Source organism: Silene latifolia, chromosome 7 (assembly GCF_048544455.1).
Source record: "Silene latifolia isolate original U9 population chromosome 7, ASM4854445v1, whole genome shotgun sequence".
Classification (NCBI taxonomy): domain Eukaryota; kingdom Viridiplantae; phylum Streptophyta; class Magnoliopsida; order Caryophyllales; family Caryophyllaceae; genus Silene; species Silene latifolia.
The window spans coordinates 8258425-8284086 of NC_133532.1; the positions used below are offsets into that span (position 1 = coordinate 8258425).

General features: G+C 36.1%; 2 protein-coding genes and 1 pseudogene across 6 annotated transcripts; 1 reads left to right on the forward strand and 2 right to left on the reverse strand.

Annotated features, from left to right (window-relative positions):
- Nucleotides 1–699: 699 nt before the first annotated feature.
- On the reverse strand, nucleotides 700–6049 carry LOC141591599 (BTB/POZ and MATH domain-containing protein 4-like; annotated as a pseudogene).
- Nucleotides 6050–8927: 2878 nt separating this feature from the next.
- LOC141591600 (uncharacterized) lies at nucleotides 8928–12256 on the forward strand. Its single transcript, XM_074411983.1, has 5 exons — nucleotides 8928–9080; nucleotides 9773–10838; nucleotides 10939–11006; nucleotides 11109–11150; nucleotides 11243–12256. Exons 2-5 carry the CDS (start codon nucleotides 9783–9785, stop codon nucleotides 12033–12035), a joined length of 1959 nt encoding a protein of 652 aa, XP_074268084.1. The 5' UTR covers nucleotides 8928–9080; nucleotides 9773–9782; the 3' UTR covers nucleotides 12036–12256.
- Nucleotides 12257–12894: 638 nt separating this feature from the next.
- On the reverse strand, nucleotides 12895–24663 carry LOC141591601 (uncharacterized). Of its 5 annotated transcripts, XM_074411985.1 has the most exons (7): nucleotides 24220–24663; nucleotides 23171–23322; nucleotides 21880–22070; nucleotides 17675–18390; nucleotides 16854–17124; nucleotides 15705–15765; nucleotides 12895–14192 (listed from the first exon to the last, which is right to left on the reverse strand). In XM_074411985.1, the coding sequence occupies exons 6-7, from the start codon at nucleotides 15721–15723 to the stop codon at nucleotides 13318–13320; spliced, it is 894 nt and encodes a 297-aa protein (XP_074268086.1). In that variant the 5' UTR covers nucleotides 15724–15765; nucleotides 16854–17124; nucleotides 17675–18390; nucleotides 21880–22070; nucleotides 23171–23322; nucleotides 24220–24663; the 3' UTR covers nucleotides 12895–13317. The 5 variants fall into 5 exon arrangements, with proteins under 5 accessions (XP_074268086.1, XP_074268088.1, XP_074268085.1 ...); XM_074411987.1 differs by lacking the exon at nucleotides 21880–22070 and having other exon boundaries at nucleotides 15711–15765; XM_074411984.1 differs by lacking the exon at nucleotides 21880–22070.
- Between the last annotated feature and the right edge of the window lie 999 nt (nucleotides 24664–25662).

Here is a 25662-nt window from a genome sequence, read left to right on the forward strand (position 1 = left end):
ATTGTTTCATACTTATCTTTATGTTCCGTTTGGAAAGTAACTACCTTTCGTTTTTCTGATTATTTTGCATAAGTATATATATACTTAAAGTATGCATGAGAAAGGGTTAGAGAAAATAATAAAAACAAACCTTATTTTCAGAATTTTGTATAACAAACAAAATATAAAAACTTCATAAGTTTTCTCTTGTTTTGCCTTAGAACAAGAGGGAATTTGGTGTATTATCCTAGGAAAGATTTCTTGCAACCCAAAGGCTTAATAGGGTAGAAATACTTTCTAAGGAAAGCGATACATTTCGTGATCATCAAGTTATCCAAGTTCGATTTGTCAATTACCCCACACAAAACTACAACATTCTTAGAAAGTATTTACTGTTTTGACAATGTCGAATGTTAAGGAAATGACATCTAAGTTTGGAAAACTTGAGAAATTTGAAGGGGTTGATTTTAGGAGATGGCAAAAGAAAATGCATTTTCTACTCACCACCCTCAAGGTTGTGTATGTCCTAAGTACCCCAATGCCGGAGCATCGAGATGATGAAACAATGGAGGAAGTTGATTTTAGGAGATGGCAAAAGAAAACGCATTTTGGTGCAAACCTCTAGCTCCACCACTGACTTTGAGGGTCTTGATGTTGAAACCGATCGCATTTTGGTGACCTCGACTATATGAAACTAAATAAAACCGACATACCGAGAAAAGGAAGCTTAATCTAACATGATGCATTAGCCAAATGCCCAAATACATCATCTTGTAGATACACTATCAAAACCGCCTTGTAAGCACGGTTATACCACACCTAAGGTGCTAGCTCGACACCTCCTCGTTACACAGACGATATGACAGTCACAATAGACGGTATATACACTATCAATACAATGAAGCCGTTAGCCGTGACGGCCTTTTTCTTGGTATAGAAGCCAGCATTACATACAATGACTTGACTAATTAGTTTCTTTGCCGAACCCTTCTTTCAGTTGTATCTCCACCATCCGAAAGTTGTGCCCACACACTTTGGGACTTTCCAATAACGCTCTCTGCGGCCGCCCTCACAACCAAAGAATCGTCTTCAAGAGCTCTGACTGAATTGTCGGACAATGCTCCTTGAGGTATTCAAAACCATCAGAGCGCATAACAGCTGGATAAATGAGCCGCAGAAGAAATATCAGTTCAGTGTGATAAAAGTTTTAACAGTCTCATACAGGACTTTATGTACTCCCTCCGTCCTGGTCATTTGTTGTCCTTTGGTTTTGGCACAAAGACCAAGGAAAGAGAAGAGGGTCAATTAGTAAATGACAAGTGGAACAAATTGGGCGTGACTATCAAATTACTCATCAAGTTCATTCTTAAAATAGAAATGACCAGGACAAGGAGTAATTCGTAAATATTACAGCGATCCAGGTACTCTTTCAAATATCAATTATTATGATCGTTATGAACAGTACACCAGAAAAAGATACCTGCAAGATTTTCAGCTGCATATCTTATACAAACAGCCTTCAGATCAGTGGCGTGGTAGCAATCTGATAATGCTAAAAACTCTCCGACCAGAGATACATCGAGCTTCTCACACAAGGAAGATTCACACAACTGCTTGAGCCTAGCAAACCCATATTTATCTGCTGCTGCCCGCAACTTTGCTAAAAACCAGTCAAATACAGGAGACTCGGAAGAGGAACTTGATGGTACGAGAGGTTTGTCCCGATCATCCATGAGGGTATCTCTGTATACGAAGTGCAACATAGCCTGCAAAGAGAAAAATGATGTCAAAATTAGATCTATCTACATACGTTAATTTATAAATAAAGAATTAAAGAGAAAATTTTACATACGACTCCGGAGTAGAGTACATTTCATTTTCAATGTGTGAGCAAGTTATATGACGTAAAGATATATAACGGAGAATAAGTATCATAGCCACCTTGAAAACTGTAGGTTCCATGTCTGTTATGATTATCTCTTCGATTGTTTCATTGCAGCACTCAAAGAACTCAGATTGGAATACAGATGATCGAGCAGCCAGTACCAGTTTGTGTGCATGAAATATCTCCCCAGCGACATTGAAAACAATATCTGAACCCTCCATGTTTTCTAACAATGACCCAAAATGCGCTCCCATATCAGATTCAGGAATCCGAACTGGATGTAATCTAGGACAATCTACAGATGAGACTACAACACCCACAGTACAATTAATTTTCAGAAAGTCGTCCTTGAGATAAGATGATTGTTCAAGCAAATTTCTCTTAAAGAAACGCTTGTATCATACACAAAAATTGTTAGGATCATGTGCTTGTTGGAAAGTCACATATAACCACGATCCGTGCAGACCATAAATCTAACATGGTGATATCTTCCAGAGTGAAGTCTAATTTTCCAGCTTCAACAAAAACAGGTTGCAAGTGGATTCGGACATAACAATAGTAAGATTCTACAGTTGCAGCCGAACCTTTGAATTTCTAACAGAACTCAATTTTCACCTCCTACTCTTTCAGCTCCTCAATAATTCAACATTTCCAGAAAACATCGACAGAACACAAAAATCCTCAAAATACTATTTCGTACAAATCAATCAAGCAATCACCCATATCAACCTTCTTCCAACGTAATTGATTTTTTTATTCTGAATTACACGCTCCACATTCATACATCATATTCCATACTAAATCAACAATTTTCCTCCTGCAAAACTCCTGAATTCAGCAATGTGACATTCAATGCGACACAAGAAAATCCCAAACAATATTCGAAACAAATAAACCAATACTGCAAAACTGAATTAAACGATTCATAAACAAACCACATTACTCCACGCTAAGCGCATCAAAAATTCCACCTCTCACAAGTCACAACTCCTCAATAATTCAACTTCTCCAGAAAACAATCAATGAAACAGGAAAAACCTACAAGGAAAAACCTCAAGCAATGTAGGTTTTATATAAGGCACTGTATCTGACTACGACCCTGTTTCGCAAGACAAACAAATCGAAATAAACGCTCCACATTCACATCACTTACTTCTCCAACATATTTCCACCTCTTACAATTCTTCAATAATTCAACAATTCCAGACATCATTCAATCAACTAAACACAGAAAACCTCAAACAACATTTCAATATACTCCAAACTAATCGAATCAACAATTCATACCTTGTACACCAATTCAAAATTTCCAGAAATCAATCAAACAATATCAAAACAATAATTCACACAGCACAATTAACTTTTTCAAGCAATTCAAATTCTCATACCACATACTATTCCCTATAATTAAGTGTATAGGTACTTCTCCTACTGCCAATTGGTTTTAAGACGGAAACTGTTGAGTTTATGGATTCAAGTACCTAAGAGGGGAGAGGGTGAATTAGGTACTATTTAAAAAATTTAACTTCAACTTTATTAATTTAAAGTGAGTTGTAGGATGATAAGAGACATGAGAATACTTCGAATAATATAGAGAGATTAAACGAGTATTAAAATGAATGTTTGCTGAAGAATGAAAGTAACAACTGTTCTGACTGTAGCTATTTGTCTCAGTTTATGTACTAGTACTGCAGACCAAATGTGACAGTATGTGGAACTGTTACTTCGAAAGTTAAGCAAAGCAAAGCAAACGAAATAAAGAGCAGCGGAATAAAACAAAGAAATATCAAACACGAGATTTTGAATTGGTTCGGCAAGAACTCAAGTGCCTACGTCCAATCTACTTTTTATTGATTAATTTTAGTGATCTACTCCGACTACTAAAAAACCCGTACAATAAAAAGACAACAACCTACTCCGGTTGTGACACAAGTTCAAGAACTACTCCGTTCTAGAACAAGCCAACTCGCAACCTATTCCGGTTGCCAAAGAGTTGAAGACTACTCCGTCCTAAACTCTACACACAAACTTAGAATGTTATAAGGATCAAGTTTCCACTAGCTTATTCTTAAAAGAATTAAGGTGGACAACTTTACAAGATCAACAATTCATAAATGAGAGAGTCTAGTATATTAAAGTAACAGTAGCCATGATTGTAACACTTGAAAACTTTTAAAAGTTTTGCAAAGTAAAGACTCGGTTTTTAAGCTTTGAAAACGATTTGCAAACTTAGATTAAATCTCAGAAAAGTCTTAGAGTTTTGAGGATGAGGCACGCCTTTTATAGGGAGGGTGAGCAAGGTGAGTTGTTAGGGTTTCAAGGGTCAAAGACCATCACATGTGATGAGTCTCAACAACTTCCCAAACTTGCACAAAAGAGGGTTCTTATTCAAAAGACAAAGGAAAGAAAGAGTGTTTGAAATTATCCAAAAGAGATCATAAGTTTTCAGAAAACAAAGGATGGAAAACAAGTCACATGATGACAAGCTTTCACAAAAATGGCAAAAAGCAATCCTTATTTTATGAAAGACAAAAGAGTCAAATTTGCACAAAGGGAAAACAATTTGAAATGATAATTATTCAAAGGGTTTTTTGTCAAACACAACCTTTAAAAAACTTTTTTTTCCAAACACGACCTTTAAAAAAAAAGTTTGTGAAATACAACCTTTAATAATTTTTTTTTTGTTAAACACGACATTTTGGCTAGAGTTTGAACACTTGCAATGGGGTGACTTTGAGTCGATGTTTGAGATAGCAAACGGGGTCGGTTTGAGGTGTTTTTAGACTCGTTGGAAAGGTGGGAGTACAAGCTTTCCCGGCATTATCAATACGGCGGTGATAGGTGGCTTTATGCGGGATTTATTAGTGTGTAAAGTAAGGTTGGTCAAGGAGTGAATTGGTGTTTTTCTGATTTGTTTCTCTCTCCAATTCACCCCTTGACCAACCTTACTTTACATACCAATAGACCCCACATAAACCCACCTATCACCGCCGTATTGGTAACCATTGGAAAGCTTGTACTTCCACCTTTCCAAAGAGTCTAAGAATACCTAAAATGGAACTCGTTTGCTACCTCAAATATCGACTTAAAGTCACCCTATTGCAAGTGGTTAAACTCTGGCCAAAAATGTCGTGTTTTACAAAAAAAAATATTTAAGGTTGTGTTTTACAAACTTTTTTTTAAAGGTGGTGTTTCGAAAAAAAAGTTTTTTAAAGGTTGTGTTTGACAAAAAACCCTTATTCAAACCAATTTTTCTAGAAGGCCAAATCCTTGTAAAAATCTGAAAGTTATTTTTCCAAATACAAGACACGTAAATGGTATTTGAAAGATAAAAGGAAGTTCAAGTGTTACGAATTGAGGCAACGAGATCAGGGCTATCATTACTTGTGAAATGAATAAATGTGGTCTTGATCATTTTTATTACTTTAAAATACTTTACTTTCTAACTTGTACATTAGATGACGCCTAAGACTCAATACATTTGGATGATCAACCATTCAACACTTCTTAATCCAAGCTCGATTTAACCAAAAATCCTGAAAAGGTAAACTAAGATAGCACACATTAAATGGGCTTGTTATCATCAATCAAAGAAACCCAACAGAAACTAAACCACATAAGCCAGGCTCATGAACATGTATGTCTAACAAAAATCGACAAATCGACAACAAAACAATAAAACCAAAACCCGAAACAAACAATTCAAATTATCATCATCATACCACATACTACCACGATACTTAAGTGTATACGGACCGCTTTCCAAGGACCGATCAAAATGATTATGAACCTTATGCTTCCCATGATCACCTTGATCAACAAGCGTAAGCTCAAATAAAGCTCTCACATCAGTACCTTCACTAGCAAGCGCAATAAAAACCGATACGTAACCCGAATTATCCTCAGGATTTTTACCGTCTGGGTAAAAGTAAATCGCCCATTGATATCCTCCAACGGTAGAATTATCGGATGCTATGTGTTTAATCCCTTTTGCTAAAGAATAACCTAGGATTGTAAATTTGTGGTACCCATTTACGGTTTCTGTTACTACTTTCGAGGTTGTTGGTGATGTTGTTGGAGATGACATGGTTGTTAATTGGGGATTTTGTTAGGGTTTGTTGATGAAGAAATGATTTTGATCGTGGGGGTGGTTGATGGGAGTTACCAATTCTTGTGTAAGGCGGTTTTTAGTAACCGTTACATCAACTGTCTCACAGAAAATGATTCTATTAATTATGACTCGATAAAGTTTTTTTTTTTTTTGGGGAAAATTACAAATAACTATGTATTTGCGTTTTTTTATAAATTACCATTACGGATTTGCATTTTTACAAATAATCCTCGAACTTTAACGCATACTCTTCAATTACACCGTGTTTGGTTCGCGCGTGAGTATGGGTTTGAAATCAGGAATCATACTCGGGTGATATGAGTTTGGAACTTGATTCCTCATACCATGCGTTTGTTTCAATTTCGGGTGGAATGGGATCGAACTTCATCAAAGTAAAAAAAAATCTAAAATACAACATTGGAAATAATTATTTTTGATACTAAAAAATCATGAAAATGAAGAGTTAATCAAATAAATGTAAAAAAAATTTCATTTAAAATGTTCCATTTAAGTTTTTTTTTCATGTTTTTTTGTTTTATTACTTGATACCCATCAATCTCATACACACCTCCCCTTGGGTATGAGAAGCCCATATCTCATGGGTTTGATGTATAGGTTGAAACGAAACCTCTATTTTTGCCAAACAAACACTTGATATGTGTTTGACTCATTTTAAACTCATACCTCATATATTTATGAGTCGAACCAAACACCCCCTTACCAAATAACTTGTGAATTCATTCAATTACAACAATGAACAATCTAATACTAAATCCCAAATTTGTTATCTCTGTCCCCCAATTCATTCAGTCCATTTTCAGATTCTCCCTCACAAGCTCATCTATTCTCACCCTCCAGATTCTCCCTCAAAAATCGTAAATTGGTTTCTGACCCGATTTGAAATTTAATACTCCCTCCTATCCAAACCAAAGGTAACAGTTACCTTATTCGGACCATCCAAACCAAACTACCCATTTCTTTTTTGGTAAAAAAACATTACTAAAAAACCCATACATAACCTTATTATTTACATACAATGCCATTATATTTGCTCTTATTTTTCAATTAAAGTGCAAGTAGACCTAGGGGGTGTTTGGTTCACACAGGAAAGGTATGAGGTATGAGTTTGGAATGAGCCAAACTCATACCAAGTGTTTGTTTGGCAAATTTGGGGGTTTCATACCCATACCTCAAACCCATGAGGTATGGGTTTCTCATACCCAAGGAGTGGGGAGGGTATGAGATTGATATCCATGGGTATCAAACTAAAATGAACAAAAATATGAAAAAAACAAATTATAGCATATTATAAATTCAATTTTTCATATACTTATTTGATTAAATAATATTTTTCATGATTTTATAATATTGAAAATTATTATTTACGATATTTTAATTTACGCATTTTAACCTTAATTGAGGTTCAAAGCCTACCACTTAAAAATGAAACAAACACAAGGTATGAGAAATCAAGTTCCAAACCCATATCACCCGGGTATGATTCCTGATTCCAAACCCATACCCGTGCACGAAACAAATACCCCCCTACTATATTTCCAATACTACCCTTACTTTTTCCATTAAAAAAAACAGATGCCCCTCCCATATTACCTTTGGTTTGGATGGTAGAGAGTAATAAAATTTACGGAAATTTCCCATGGTACCCTCGAACTTTGACAGATTACACATGGTACCCCTTACTTTAAGTTTCTGCATATGGTACCCATGTGTTTACTATTTTCTTTCCCAAAATACCCTTAACCCACCTTTCGTTATAACGCCGTTAGTTGACCTTTTCTAATCCTAATCACTCCTCATCTTCATCTTCCTAAAAAAAAAAACCCCAAATTTCTTGACATTTACCCAGAACCCTAACCACCATTTCTCTTCCTCCTTCCCTGCAAACAACTATCTAACAACTATATTCCCCACACCACAAAATCCCCTTAATGAATCCCAGAAGCAATCAATTTCGCGGTAGAAGAATTGAACAATTTCAAACCCATAAGCAATCAATTTCAAGGTCACGTCCTTCAACCCATCATCCTCATTCACTTCCCTCCCCGCACGGCCGCACAACTCGGGTCCGAAATCGAGAAAAAGTAATGCGAATCATTGGCCTTCACAATCGCCTCTTCCTTAACCAACGGCCATTACAACTCATCCGAAACACGCGCCATAAAAGCAACGATATTATCCCCATGACGAAGCTGAACAATAAAAACTTCCCCAATCGCAAGTTCAACACTATACTTCTTTTCTTTCAATCAAATGAACAATTGCAGTGGGGATCGAAATTAGGGTTTCCTCAACGGCGCAACATCTAGCGATGCGGACGGCGCATCTTTGTAAGTCTCCGCAAATAGGTGGGCTTGTTGCTTGGGATAGTTTATTAGGTGGGTTTGTTGCTGGTCTTGTTCATGGTTATTACATGTTCCTGAAGTTGCCTTGTTGGGTAATTTTTTTTTGGGTGTTTAACTGTGGGACAAATTGGGTTGCCTAAGTCTGATCCTAAGCTGTTGCAGATCTGTGAACAAAAATTCTGGCATGTTAATGTTAATTTGGATAATCCATAAATAGCTTATGACGAGTGGTGGTTGTCGGAGTCTGGTAGTGGTGGTGTGGTGGTAGTGTTGGGGGTGGTGGTAGAGGGGATGAGTGAGATTAGTCTTGAAGATGTAAAGCAAGAAGATGAAGATTAAAGATTAGAAGGTGTGTTATGGGTAAAATCAACTTAAGCAAAAAGGTAAAGGGTTTAGAAGAGATAAACTAACGGTGTTATGACGGAAAGTCTGCTAAGGATATTTTGGGAAAGAAAAAGGTAAATACAGGGGTACCATATGTAGAAACTTAAAACGAGGGGTACCATGTGTAATCTGGCAAAATTCGAGGGTACCATGGGAAAAAACCGTAAAATTTATTATTTAAAAAATTAAAAAATTAAAAAAAAAAATCTAAACAACACCCAACTCCGTGACTTCTAGTCTCGTACTCTCGTATCCTCCAACCCTAAATAACAAACATACCCAATTCCTGAAATCAAACCCTAATTTCCAAACAACACAGTTCATCTTCTTCTCTCAATCAAATCGTCTTTCTATCCAGGTAATATCGTCTCTCTCATTCCCATTCTTCGTTTTCTTACTTTGATTTTGTTGGTTCTTTTTGTAGTTGTTTGATTTTCAATTAAAGTTGATTTGGCTTTGTAAAATTGTCAATATTTATTTTAATGTTTCAATTAAAGTTGGAGTAGTTATTTTTAATGATAATTAATGGTCGATTTATAATGATAAGCTTGTCAAACCTGTTTAATTTTTCAATTATGATATTTATAATGGTACTAGTATGAAATTTTAATTTTAATTTAGATAATTTGTACTCCCACCGTCCCAATTATTTGTTTGCTTTTTTACTCGTATCAATGTGAGGGGTCTTTTAATCATAGATAAACAAATGATTGAGACGGAGGAGTATGATAGTGATGATGATATAAATAATGGTTAACCAATGAACTATTAACTCATGCGTTTTACAAAATTCTACCTTTAAGATTTAACATGAGCATGGCAACTCGACATCTTGGTTGTTCCTTTTATATTTTCAGGTGTAATTCACTATATTTTCCACTTTACCCCGATTATATTTGGTCAAATGTCGTATTTTCAATCCCAAATTCGTTCTTTTGACGTAAAATACGAAAAATCATTTGAATTTGAATAGTGCTCCCTCTTTTCTAAGTTGACTAGTACTTTATCGGAATGGAAGGAGTGGTTTAATATGTATGTTTTTAATTCCAGGGAAAACAATATGGCTATGAATACTGTTGTTGAAAAGAAAGGACCAAATTTTTACCGTACTCTTGATGTTACCCCTCTTGTTCAAATATCTAATATCAGCATAAATGGCAACTTAAATGATGGCTGTCGAGTTCATGGCGATGTTACGGTCTCTGATAAACGAGGTCCTTCCTTTTCTATCTACCACCGGACTAAAAACGACCCGCAGTTAATGGTTTCTGACAACCTCCTGTTGCTAACTACTGAAGATGACCTGAACAATGCTGTTATTATACCGTCCCAATATGTCAGTCTTGAGGTTGAGCTTTTCGTCATCTCTGGTCACGACATAATTCCTCTACGACGCAGTATCACTTTGGATAGAACCATCAGTGAAAATGACCAAGATGACTGGTCAGAAGAATATCGACAAGAGAGTGTTGAAGGCAATAACAACTGGAATGCAGAAGTGAATTTTGTCATATTCCCGTATGCTGTTACTGCCACTGTAAGGGTCTTGCACTTCAGCAAAGACGATGATTTTGACTGTTTTGAAGAAATTGGTTTGTCGGATGACGGGGATTTTGAGAGTTACGATAAACAAGATGTAACTGATTATGAAAAAAATAACTGCACCGATATTAACAAGTTATATGGAGTTGTCACTGCTGTTGCTTCAGGTGCTGGTAGTGGCGATGATGTCTCAAAGACTTTACTTTTTCGTAAGCAGAAGACTTTACTTTTTCGTAAGCAGATTGAAGATTGTGTACCCGTCCAATCTGGGAGGTTTATCAATCTATCAAGATCTGTAGTTGCTGTTCCCGCTTATTCATCATTACAAATTGAAGCCTTTTTTTCTGATGCTAATACTAAATTAACAATTGCTGATGGTATGGTTGAATTCAGACCCGCAGAATGGTGGGCTTATAAGAAAGATATTACGGGGTGCAATGGGCGGATAAGAGTGCAAGTTGTTTGGAGTAATGCATATGACCAACTTTACAGAAATAATATCCCAAGAGATATTTGGGGTCCTATAGCCTCAAACAGCGGGTCGGACCGGGAGGATCTACTTAAAAGACAGAGGGTATGTGAAAGGCCTTTTCATTGCGCCCAATGAATTTAATTTTGTTGAATTAATTTCCTGATGTTCTGATATTGCTGTCTGCTTTCTGCTTGCTGCTCAGGTAATGTCGGACCAGCACCAGCAGGTCGTGTCTAAACATCCTTCTTCGGCAACCTTGACCGATGACTGGTACATAGACCTCATCTCTTTATAGTGATAATTTGCAGATCATAAATGCAGCTAGAAAATCTGATATGGACTAATTTTTTTTTTTTTTTTTTGAATGTGCAGCAACATGCCTAAATACTGTTCCTCAAAAACCCATTTTAATTGGTATGTGGACCTCATATGTTGATGCTGATTTATGAAGGATCATGAGTAGCTATAAAATCTGTTATTAACTAATTTTTCGTAAAATGTACCAGTATCTTACCTGATCTCGATGATGCCGAGCCTTTGTTGGAGCTGTATTCTGTAGTGGTTTGTAGCAAAGATGGTAATCCTTTCAAGTTCTATGGCAGTATTGTTGTCACCAGCGGTTTCTCCATGGAACGCATCCTCCACATAGATAAATCCCACCCTGTATACTGTCCAAAAGCAGGCATATCTGTAATTCTTCGCGGCCCTGTGATAGATAGTTTCTGCATACTTGATCGCTCCTTGGGTATACTCGTAGATATCAAAGATGCTGACAGTGATGCTGTTATTAGCCGTGGCGTGATTTCCACTTGGACTCACAATATGGACCTAATAGCCAATAGGCGCATTTGCAGTGTTGCCCGAGGAGAAAAAGGTTTTGCTGCTGTCAATTACTCAATTTTCCCTGAAGGAGTGTCCGCTCATGTGGACATTAGACTAAACAGCAAATTTCTCCCTGGGGTAATCAAAGGGAAGATTTATGCTCGATATGGCAATTATGAGGATATTTATGAGGATAAGTTGTTCACGAATTTTATTTTCTTGGATGACGGCAAAGGTGTGGAACTTGATGTTCCTAATTCCTCGGTGCCATTGCTGAAACCTTATCTATCCCTGCCAGTATATTCCTTTCTAATCATCGAAGCTGAGCTGTCGATTTCACCTGTCAATGGCAATTCGGCAGAAGGCACTAAAACTTTGAAGGGTAATGTAACATTCTTTAAGAATGAAGGTTCTTCTCAGCAAATAGGCAAATGTGATTTCTACATGGATGTTTCCGTTAAGTTTCGTGAGTGGTAAGCAAGGAGTTAAAATGATGAACCAAGGATATACTTTTGTAAACATAAATTTGCTAATTTATTAAGTGTCTTGCTCCTAAATTGTTGTATTTTCTCCCTACTGATTTCGTGAAGTTTTTATCAGCTCTAAAGTGCTTGTTACTTGAAAACATTGCAAATTTTAAGAGAGAAAATTGACATTCATCTTTCCTTATTAAAAAGTTACCATGAGAAGTTGTTCAAGAATATACAGTACATTTTATAAGCACCTTGGGTTGTCAGTCGGCGGCTATGGTTCTGTGTTCCTCCGTGCCATTGGTTGAGGGTCAGATTTTGACCCTAAATTAATGGGTCATTTCAGATTTGTGTCGAACGGGTAATGGGTTGGATTATCGGGTCTTTGACCCTAAAAACGGATCGGCAGGTCGGGTTAGAATTTGATCAGTTACCCAGTTGGTCTCACCTGTCCATAATGATTTGTCCGAAGGCCATAAATCTTTGAAGGGGAATGTAATATTCTTCACCCTCCAGAATGGTCTCTACCCGGATGTTTATGTTAACTTCTGTCTGACTTTGATGAGCAGAGCGATAAAATGACGAAACAAGTAATACTTCTGTCAAGATAAATTGGCAAAGGCTCATGCTTTATGTTCTTGTATTAAATCACCTCTATGTCAATTTGTATCGTTGAATCACGTATGTAATAAAATCGAATTAGTTTAAACAAAAGTCAGGTAAGTTTGAACGAACCCAGAAAGATGATAAAATAGCTTTGAGTACCGCACTTGGGGATCACACAAAATTGAGAATGTTTGGTTGTTTAATAATTTTGGAAAAACAAGCATGAATAATACGATTGTTTAGAAAGATGTTAGTAAAAGTGATCTTAAAAACTCCCAACGCAATGTCTCCGTTGCTTTATTTTGTAGCATCTTCATCAGCGATTCAAGCCAAACGATGGTAGAAAATCACAAATGACATAATAGAAGATCGAATATCCTTGGTATTTTTAACTAGTAGAAAATCACAAATGACATAATAGATCGAATAACGGCTTGAATAAAAATTAAGTATTAAGCAAAAACGACACATCTTGTAAAATAAGTAAAATAAGACCATGTGGACTGTGCTCCCTAAACCTTCCTACCACCACACTGGCAATATTATCGCACTCAAGGGTGAATCTAGCTTCCATGCCTTCCGCCAAAGATGCCGACTCCAGAATTCCTTATCCACCCTTGCCAACAACCAACTCAACTTCCCCACAAAGCTAGTATAATGGATCATGTACTAGGCATTAGGCATCAAATCTTGCGGCGATCCCTCTGAGGAGGGTCCTCGCATCTAGTACCTGGTTTTTTTACGACTCTTACCCATTGAATCACAAATTCTTTTGTGAGAATTTTCTCTTCATCTTTTTTATTATTCTCCGCTCGGCACTTCCAATGCTTAGTTTTTCGATAGTCGTCAGCAGCTTTAGCGATTTTCCCCCAATTATCTATGAGTAAGTCGCATATATCACAAAGATCACAAGTTTCACCCTTATCATAAGGGGGCTTCTGAAAGTTATTGATAGTGGATACCACTTTCTCTGCAATAAACCGATACCTAACCGGCTCACACATGTTTACCGCCACCGTCAATAGATCAGAAATAGTTGAAGTCTTTTTAAGCAATCTTACGATTGCTCGTTTAAATTCGATCAAACTCAATTTTAACTTCCTTGATCCTTTACCTTCACCACCACCTAGCAGGGAATATGACCCTGCATAACCTAATGACGCCGCACCACGGACAGCAAGTTGTGTATCGGTCACTTGTCCCCATCCATTAACCTCATGATCGACAGCTTGAAGATATATATTCTCTTTTACAACCATCAATAAACCGTCAACCCACTCGTCCTCAAACATTCCTGCGGCATGAACGACACATGCTTTGTGTTTGGCATCAGATACGGTTATAGGAATATCCTCGATGGCATTAACCTGTCCCAACGTGTCTAAACCAGTGCAGGCTTTACCAAGATCATTAAGTAAAACTAAATAGGCATCAACATCACGATCTGTACCATCTTCGTCCACACCTAGTGTTGCCATGTCATATTCTATACGATCATTTCCTTTCAAACCATACAACTCGCTCGGATCAATAACAGGGACCAATCTACCCTGATTACCTATAAATAACAACATATATAAGTGTGAAGCTTGATGGACTTGAATGTGAAAACAGAAAACAAATTTCATGACACGGTGATCAATAATCCGAATACTAATGTATTCCTCATCTTATAGTTGTGGTCAATTCAATAGGTTGATGCCGATTAATCTGTCTTGTCGCAGTTTCGGGTAGCATAAGGGTAGAAACATTGTGTAAAACAACCTCACAGTTTAACCTTTAACCTCTATACAGTTGGGACTCGAATGAAATGGTCTATGTGACTGAGTCACTGAGACTAACAAATCGACATCTTAAAACTGAATTCTTTGGACAATTTTTTATCCACCAAGAATTTCATATTCAACAACAAAGATAATCAACCTAAACATGAATGACAACTCAGTCCAAGATCGGCTCTAAGGTAAACAGTAAAATTTAAAACGTAATCCAGTCTCATATCATAAAAACTCTGACTCTCTCCAACAATGTTGCACCTCTACAAAACTAGGGATTTGAGTAAAATCGTTTTACTCTAATTTAGAGTAAAATTGAGGTAGATACTGTTCCGATTTGGATTCGTTTTTATGGACTTGACCTTAAGTTTTGGGGCTTAGCTTTGAACAAAATAGCAAATCTGGTTGGGAAGCCTATTCGTACTGATGTTGCTACTCAGGCTAAGTCCTTCTTAGGTTTTGCTCGTGTAATGGTGGAAGTAACTTTGGATAAGGAATTCCCGGATGTAATTGAGTTTTTGGATGAGAATGACAGTTTACATAGGCAGATTGTACACTATGAATGGAAGCCTGTCAGAATGTAGGGGTATGGGACATAAAGCAGGTGTGTGCAGGAAGAAAAAAGAGCAGATCATGGAGAAGGGTAAGAAGAGGTGGAGTGGAGACCAGTACCACCTAAACCTCAGCAGATTAAGCAAGCTTCTGTTCAGATGGCACAGCCAGTGCCTCCCATTTGTTCAGGAGCCTGTTCAGCTTGACCCCCAACCATTGCCTGTTATTGACCCTAATGCAATTGTCACGCCTATGCCATTTAATGGGAGAGTGTTCAACACCATGTCTCTTGGTGAGGGCAGGACTTTTATGGAAAGGTTGAGGATTTCCATTGTGAGAAGTAATGGGGCTGAGAATGGGCTCAGAAGGAGCAGTTTATTTGTTGAAAATGACTAGCATAGCTTTTTGGAATGTTAGAGGAATAAATAGACCCAAGAAGGACATTCCTTCTTCTGCAACAGTTCAATTCTGCAACAGTTCAATTCCCCTATACTTACTATTATACCCAAGAAGGACATTCCTGAATCCCAACACTCTCCCATTTTTCATTCAACACCAACATGAATCATTGAATCCAACACTTCCAATAAGAAGCAAACACATTTAAATAGCTAAAGTCTAGAAAATTCATACATAAATCCAACATACAATCATATAAATAACAACATATACAAGTGTGCTAAATGGACCGAAATTTTAGATTAATATTCGAAAATAAGCTCATAGAAGATATTAGCACTAACCTTTACCTCGTGTAGGCATGGTTTTCTAGAAGCTCTTTAGTAAGCCTTTTGTTTTCTCGATCTAGTACAAATTACAGAACAACTACACACAATTAGAGCATAATTCAACAAAAAACAACAATTATTAAGCTTAAATTCGAAACCCTAAAAAAAAGTGTCTTAAACAAAAATTGGGGGAAATGAAAATAAAGCTTACTAGTAGATGAAGGATGAAAAGAGGATTCCAAATATATAATTTTTATGCAAATTGGTGGAGGAATGAAGGATTTATGAAGGATTTAGGGATTGTAAGGAGGATTTTTTTGAGATGAATTTGGTGTTTGGTGAAAGGAAGAGAGAGAATGAGAATTGAGGAAATGAAAGATGAAGAGGAGACCCCTGGAGGATGGAGGGTGCATGGTTTGGGTGAGTTTCAATTGTTTACGTTTTGGTTCGTTTCGACGGAAATTAGAAATATTCGTCGAACGCGATTTCCGAGAAAATTAACGTTCTTAAACACGATTTTACTAAAAGATTAAGTACTCATATGCCCAATATCCAAACTCGTTTACCCAACGACCGTAAGAAATGGGAAAATCCCAATTTTACGACTTTTATCCGAAATATATTTTATCAAAGGAAAAGGTTTAAATATAGTTTAAATCACTTTTAAACATTTCTAAACTATCAAAAATAATTACATTTCTTCAAAATAAAATAAAGTTATATTTTATCAAATAAATTTTATTTCAAATAAATTAATATTAAATTAAAATAGATTAAAATATTACTTTTAAAATATAATAAAGGTCTTCCAATTTACGGGGTGTTACACCCTTCGTCCCGGTCATTTGTTATCCTTTGGTTTGGCACAAATATCAAGGAAAGGGGGAGGGGCCAATTACTAAATGACAAGTGGAATAAATTGCATTTGAATAATCAAATTCATTCTTAAAATAGAAATGACAACAAATGACTGAGACATCCCAAAATGAAAAAGGACGACAAATGACCGGGACAAAGGGAGTATTTCATAATCGTATAGTGATAAGGAGTAAATCATGGAAATACTTTATTTTCTAAAAGAAATTAGCAACCATTGAACAATAAAGCTAAGGGATCATTCACGTCTATACAAAAGGAAAAGTAGAAGAAGATAATTGTTTTTACCTGGATGGCATGGTAGCCGCTGATGGATGGAGAAACTCGCCAACCACGGATACATGCCACTTGTACCCCAAGGAAGACTCGCAAGGCCAAGAATTTAGCTATTGTTGTCCCAACTGTGGGAGTCTCGCAAGGCCATAAAATTCGGCAGTAAGATATGGGGCATTCGCAAGACAAACTATAGATGCCACGAGAGGCTCGTCCCCATCATCCATAAGACCATACAGAAATCTGATCTCAATGCACAAAAGCTGAAAAGCTGCAATGTAATTGCCTGCAAAGTGAAAATAAGATGTGAGAAAAGATACAAGCAGAGAACTTGTTTATTACATTCAACTCATACTACTTTACTTCCGACTTATACCCAAATCAAAGCGAGAGCAAGGTGCGCAACTGGCTTGTTGCATGTGTGAGCAAGTTATGAGTTAAAACGGGAGAAAGTAAAGAAATGAGTGGAGAAAAATGGAATGAACGGAAAATGTGAGGGGGTCTAATATGAAAGACATTACGCCACTCTCTATTTAAATAAAGTATGGATCGTCTCAAAGTAAATAAGTAGAGGATCAAGTACTAAGGACCATTCACTTGTAAAAATCGTCATTTCTAAAAGAACAGTCACTTTTATGTTTTTTTTCTGAGTGCTACTTTTGTAGTTCAGATTATAATTCGATTGATGGTAGAGTAATGTCATGGTATTTGGTAAAGTGCAACTCATTTTTACAGTAGAAAGAAAGAGAAGATAAAAAACTGTCGCAACAATTGATCCGAGGACCATTCACGCCCAGGCATAAATACAAATGAAAGGTAAAGAAAAAGATACTTGCCTTTAGCTTGAGGGCTACTGCAAAAACTTGCCGACCAGAGGACACATACGCTGCTCTCACAGTTGCCATAATATTTAACCGAGTTGCCATAATATTTAACTATGGCTACTCAATGATGCCTATTCTACTAAAACTTGCTTGGAAGATCTTTTGCCTAAAGGGCAGCCTTGCCTCCATTGCCATTCATAGTAAATACTTACACATGATCACTTCCCATCCGTCCTTTTGGACGAGGATCCCACATTTGGAGAGCATCGGTATCCGATGGTCCTTCCTCCATCCCACCCTCACTTGGTCCGTTGGCAATGGCGCTCTAATATCCACATTTGGAGCGACAATGACAATGACAGGCTCTTCAAAATCATCAAAGACGGAAAATAAAACCTCCACGGTCTTGAGTATGACCTTCCCACCTCTCTCACAAACTCCATCTTGTCCATCCCTCTTCCCTCCATCATGCCTGATGTCATCTCTTTATTCCCTAGCTTCCAAGAATAAATTCTCTGTTGGCTCTTCATACAATAGCATCTTAGATGACCATCTATGAGAAGAGGTCCAAGTTTGCCTTGCGTGACTCGATCTTACATTGTGGCTCCTTTTGTTGGGACATTGCACCCCTTTTTGTTTTGGATATTTATAACTTTGATTTGGCACACATTTGTACTCCTTTTGCTAGGACATTGCACCCCATTTTTGATTTGAACCTTGATTTCTCCCTGTTTTCCAAAAAAAAAGAGATGGCATGACCACATGTCCCAAACATCCATACGGAAATCTCAGTGTACAAAACTCCAACATAGCCTACAAAGTGAATATATAATGTGATAAAGGTAAAAAAGAAAGGGATATTCTCTCGTGTACCCCTCAACTTTTTCATTTTCTATGATATACCCCTCTTTTCATGCAAAAAAACTCTGCCCTCTTGGCTACAAGTTCAGAATACGATAAAACTTTTTTTCCAAATTGACAGTCTTTAAGAGGTCTTCCATGTGAAAAAAAATTCACTCACGACTCAACTCGTAGTCGGGAATTATGGTCGGTCAAAGTTTAATCGTTAAAAAATGTTTGACCAACCATAACTACCGGCTATGAGTTCAAAAAATGGTGAATTTTTTACCAAATTCAAGGCCTTGACGAGATAATTGGTTTGGAAAAAAAAAATTACCGTTTTGTAACAGAGAAAATTATTGTCAGTCATTTTTTTTGCGAGAAACGAGGGGTACATCATAGAAAACGAAAAAATTCAGGGATACACGAGAGAATATCCCAAAAAGAGAAACTGTTGACCAAATAAAAGGCCAGTACGACACACCAATTTGTAACAAAGAATTTTTCACCTTAAAACTTAGTTGCAATAATTTTAAGACACTCGTCATTAAGCTAAGTTGATGGCTCAAGCCGATTCTACAACAAATACTGAGTAACAACGAGTTTGGATCTTTTGTTACATTTCTGCTTAACACTAGCTCAATAATTCAAGTTTTCGAAATCAAACCAGCATGACGGACAGTAAAAAAATATAAAACTTCCTAGTTAAAATCTCCGACATTTGACCCGTCTTTAGCTGAAGACGGGATAAAATATGACCCATTTAGGAAAATGTAACCATTTTACCTAAAAAGTTACAGAACAATTTCCTAAGCTATAACAATTTGTCATTAAAATAGTCACATTTTGTCGTTAAAATGACAACATTTGACACGTCTTCAGCTTGTGACGAAAAGTGTTCGTCTTCAATGAGAATTGGTTTTAAATAAATACACCTAAAAAAATACTCGTATGAAAGACCAATCAAATGAATACGTTTTTGTGTAAAATTGTTCAACTTATTCACGGTAAAATTGTGTTATGAGTAGAGCTAAAATGCTCACAAGAAGTGTTCAAACAAAATGAATGCATGCAACTTGTATTTGTATTTTCCAATGTAACTTTTCAACCACTTATTATTTAATATAATAATCCCTTTGTGTTTTTTTTGCTGCAGTATCACACCAGCATTTCGGCCAAACTTCAATAATAACAGTCTTGTCAAATTTTATTTTATTTTTTTCTTTTCTTTTCTTTTTACTTTATCTTTGACACTTGATTTGTCTATGTACTTTGTACTTTATTGTTTTACCTTTTACTTCCTCCATTCAACTCCACTCTACCTATTTCACTTTTGTACACTATTCACAATTTTGTGTTCAATTTCGATTTTCTCTCGATACGTAAGTGGAAATATATTCATGTGGGATCTTGTTTGATTCGTCTTTACGAGTATATTAAAAATATCTAACTTTTATATTTTTTGCAAATACGTAGCTAATTATATTTAACGCGTAAAACACGCGTTGGCAAACGTGAAAAAAGAAAGTGGTAGAGTGAAGTTGAATGGAGGAAGTATATCATTATTTTTTGCCAAATTATTAATATTGATAATTATGTCCATTTGCAAGTAGGTAAATGAACCAAGGGATTTTTGACTAATTGGAATAAAATATTCTTATGAAGATAAATTGGTAAAAGAAGTTAATAGTTAGATAAATACACGGAAAAAAATTGACCGCCGAGTGGTTAAGTGAATTTTCTTCTCATTAATTTAAAATTGACCAGTGAGTGGCTCCATGTCAACAATACGGTCACAATGACGTGGAACCCCACGTGAGCCCCTTCAGGGGCGGATCCACTAAGGGGGTTGTATGGGCTATAGCCCAATACGGTTTTTCTGATAAATAGTTTTAAGTTTATAGGGAAAACATTAAACTAGTGGAGCATAGATGGACAAAGAGTTTTGAAGTACAAAATGGCCTAGGTTCGAGCCTTCTACCAAGTGAATTTTGTATTTTTTTTGTTTAGCATACATCACATTCATAAAAGTAAGCACTTAATGATGTCATTATTTTGTTGGATCATTACATTACATGGGAATGATAATATTTTGCTAGTAATGTCAATGTTTATTTTTTTTTAAATTAGAAGTCATATTCTATGTTAATTTGCTAGTAATAATGTAAGTGTTAATTTCTTATTAGTATGTCATTTCATGTTGAATGAAATAAATACTCCATCAAAAGTATTGTATGCTTTATTGAGCTGAACTTATAGACAGACAAAAACTTTGAAAAAATTGATCTCATTTTCAAGCTAATTTGAATAATACTCCGTACTACTTAATGGATGTTGAACATGTTAAAAGATTACATTCCGGTAACTCGAATAACATAAATATCTATGTTAAGTGCAAATTAAAATAACCTGTTTTGGCAACTCGAAAGTACGGAGTAACGTTTTAGTTCAACCCTCTTTTAAACTCACTATGTTATATTCTCACTTTTTAAGTTACAAGTATATAAACACGACTGGAAAAAAATTTAGCCCTACATAATATCAATTCCTCGCTCCGCCCCGCCCCGGCCTTCAGTCCATACAAAGTTGTCCCCAATATATCCACACTAACATTTAGGTCGGCTTTGCCAGGTTTATATGAAAGTGAGGTGTTATTTGACGCGTTTTATTGGTTAGTTAATCACCGATACACAACACTTGTAGCACAAGACACTTTTTATCTGATTTTTCTGAATTTTAATTTTTCTACAATCGATTTTAATACCTCAGACTCTATTGTTGTTCAGCTAGTTTTCCCTTGTGACAGGTATATCCGTCACAAGTTTGCGACGGGTCAAATACTACCCACATAGGTAGATTAGACAAAAGAGAATGTTATTCCCTAGACAATTTACTTTTGTCTTATCTCCCCCATGTGGGTTGTATTTAGCCCGTCGCAAACTTGCGACGAATATGCTCGTTACAAATGAGAATTTGCGATTGTTGTTAGAGAAGTAAAACAGATGCCTAGTTATAGGCGAACTTTTAAAGACGAAAAGCAGAGCCTGAATTGAGTAAGCAAACATTCCACAGAGCTACACATTTAAGCAGCTACTATGGATAAGTGATTAGAAGCCCCCGAAGTTACAGGCGAGCATGCGGAGAAGGGAGTTGCGCATTGACAACAGCTCTAATTGGACGAGTCTATTTTTTTTCTCATTCATCTTGGTTGTTAGTCCAAGTGACGAGAGATCAGAGTGTATGCAATTTTCAAAGTCGCCAATATCGGAGAGACCAAGAGTACACTAATGAGCTTGACCGCCTTCTTTTCAGGCGGTCAAGTAAACCAATCCCCAAACAAAGGGTTGAAATAATGTTGGGTATCCAACCCACCATACCCTTGTCTAGGTTCAAGGATACTCGCAGATAATCACTGAATCTGCCATTTAAAGCAAGCATCGGATGTTGAAGATCAAGCCAGCAATGGACGTGGACGTGGTGGATAACACTGGAGTTTTGAGCCAATGCAGTATCACCCATCCAAATCCAGAGCTGATTGTCAAGACATAATCCCAACTCCCACCATAACCTGAGATGGGATCAGTGACATCCTTAAAAATAGAATCGACTCCCGAATAGGCACAAAGAAAACGTTGCATATAAGCAAAAGGCAAAAAATATAGCTAAACAATACTCCCTCCAATCCAATCCAATCCAATCCAATCCAATCCAAACCAAACCAAACCAAACTACTCGTTCTACTTTTCACGCTTTGACCACGTTTCGAAATTATAATTTTCCGAAACTACTTTTTATAACAAAGATAAGTATGTCAATTTTATGTATAAATTTCTAAAATTTGAAGTTTATATAATCGATGTCAATATTTAACAAGTTTGGCTTAAAAAGGTGAATTGGTGGACGGAGTATTTAATTGTAAAGGTACACATTTGTCTTATGCTCCAAGGGTTCTCAAATACGAAAGACAAATCAAAAAATTGTTTTACTCTAATGTACAGTAAAAATGCATTATGATTAGAGCTAAAAAGCTCACAAAAAGTGTTTAATTAGATAGAGCGGTTGCCTAATATTGATTATAAATTTATCAGTAATTGTAATTTTAGAGAAAGTGTGACTAGTGTTGTCATTGACGCAATTCCTAACTCTAATAAAACTGCCATTTGTGTGTTTTAACTACTACATTATATATTTCATAATCAAATGGTGGTAGGTGGAAGAGGAACGTCATCGCAAGGTGTGAAGTAGGTAGCACCAAAACGGACACGGAACACGCTATTTAAATTTAATAAAAAAAACATATTTTATGGTTATAAATATCGTATGATTTTATTTTTGCAGTGTATTTGATACTAAATTTAGGTAACTGAAGGTAAAATTTGACCTTAACTATAACTAATTCTCATTTCTGACCCAAACCAATCTTGTAATCAGTCTCTTTTGACAATTTATTCCACGTCAAAACAATAATATTTTTTGGCGTGTGTCCGACCGGGTGTCCGGTGTCCGACACGGTGTCGGACACGGGACGGCTAGTTAGGAGGAGTGTCCGAGGGCGTGAATCATGGAAATCCTCCAATATTTTTTTATTAAATTTTTTTTAAAACAGGTGATCCAAAAACGAGCATTCATGTCCACACAAAAGGAAAAGAAGAATATAATTGTGTTTACCTTGATGGCATGGTAGACGCTGCTAGTGCAGAAACTTGCCCACCGTCAAGGCTTGTCCCCAACATCCATAAGACCGTACTCGTCCCCATCATCCATAAGACAAATAATCGGAAATCTCAATGTACAAAAGCTACGTTTAGTTGCAATGTAGCCTGCAAAGTGAGAACAAGATGTGAGAAATATAACCATTGTGTGAAGATTAGTACTTAGAAATTCACAAAAATTGTTTTAAACATCATTAGTTATATCGAGTGGTTATCCAATTACATTTCTGCCTATTAACACGGTCTCAATAATTCAAAGTTTCCGAAAACAAGCTATCAGACTACTATGATATACCAGTTAATAGATCCTACCACCAGTTGTATCCGGTTGTATGCTCTAGAACTCGAGCTATATAATAAAGTTTTCGAGTTTTGTTTTAAAGAAGTCGAGTTATGCCATAAAATTTCTGAACTTAATCACTTAAACATGAAAAAAATTAACTTTAAGAAAGCTCGAAAAAATTACACATGAGCTCAATAAGATATAAGATATAGCATGGTTGTATGATACTATTATACCACTGGAGTTCTAATGTTATTTGTGATGATAAACTCCCTCTATGCATTTCATTTGCAGGTCTTTTGGTTAAAATATTCCTCACATCGCAATTATATTTTTCAACACCGCATGGAAATGAAATGAAACCGTATGGAAGGGAATATATCGATAGATCAATCAACTTTATAACATGACCAATAAAAAGATAAAACTTCAAATTAAAATCTCCGATCTATTAACACTACCTCATTATATCAAAGTTTGCGAAATCAAGCCATCAAAATAAGAGATACTCCTTATATTCATTAATTTCATTTGGATGCGTTTCATTAAAATATAACTCACATATACGGATTATTGTTCAACGCGCATGGAAATAAAATGAACGAACCTAATATCAACACATAAATTAACTCCATAACATTGACAACGCCAACCAAGGGAGGGCTAGCAGGAGCTCACCCCGATGGACAGTAAAAAAAGATTTAACCTAATCTGTTTTTTACCTTGGTAAAATCGATTCGCTCCGTAGTGGTAGTTGTATGCTCCCGAGTTCAAATCCTGATTCCGCCACTGTCCCGCGACCTTGAGACATCAACTCAATGGATGAAGGATGAAGGATCTATGATTTGAAACAGTCCAACACAAAATAATTGAATTGGATTGGATTTGATAAAAACAAAAGGGATTGAACAAATCAAAACAAAAGAGGATAAAAAAGACATGATTATTAATTCATATATATGAATGAATATGAATTAAGATTTTATGATATGAGATTAAGGGGATTAAGATTAAGCGGCGGTTTAGAGAGGTAGGTTAATTGAGATTAGGATAATAATTAATAATAAGAGAAAGGTGTGTGAATATGGAAAAGGGATGGATGAAGGATTGAATGCATGGAACCACAGGTGGGTGTATTCTATTCAATGTACGTAAGGATAGGATGGTAATATTGGTATTGCAATTTGCATTGCCTTCTTTCCCCACAATTTGTGCCCTCAAATACGTCACTCTTGTGACGGATATTGTTAGAAAAGATAAAAGTAAAAGTGACGGATATTACCCGTGTTATGACGGAAAGTTGTTAAAAGTATTTTGGGAAAGAAAATGGTAAATACAGAGGTATCATATGTAGAAACTTAAAATAAAGGATATCATGTATAATCTGTCAATATTCGAGGATCCCGTGAGAAATTTCCGTAAAATCTTTATAATAATTTTCAATGCATAGCACAAAAAATAATTATGTGGAGTAATTTTGTTTGATTTATCTTACTAACTACATTTATAATATTATCAAAATTTTATAATTTTCACTTATCAAACGTGTAAAAGATAAAGGATTTCAATTAGTCTTATTTTAGTCAGGTATATTTATCTAAAGTGTAGACGGGTCAATTATGTCACTACTACATAATAAGACAAAATAGTGACATTTCACTTATTGTTTATCTTATTATAAAAGTGGTGTGATATTTAACCCGTCTACAACATATGATGGATAGTTTCTGTCTAAAGTGGAAGTTTTTGCTATGTATTTTAATTTATTTTGTTTTTATTTACGGTTTCTCTAATGTGTACCTTAAGTACACAGGTCAATAAACTTATCATAGAAAAATTTACAAGAAATTCTCAATAATTATGATAAAGTAAGTTTATACTTACATTACTGATGAGATAATAAATAAGTTTATTAACATGTGTTTTTAGAACACTTAGGCCCTGTTCTTTCTGGTTTAGGGTTGAATTGAATTGAATTGAATTGAATCAATCAATCAATGAAGTCCCAATGAAGGTGAATCGAATCGAGCCGAATCAATCGAATAGAGTGAACTTAGACACAGCAAAACGGGTCAACGGGTCGGGTTCGGGTCGGGTCAATTCGCACTACAAGAAAAACTAAAACAAAGCGACCAAAAAAGTGGCGATCGATCTATTTAGTCGCC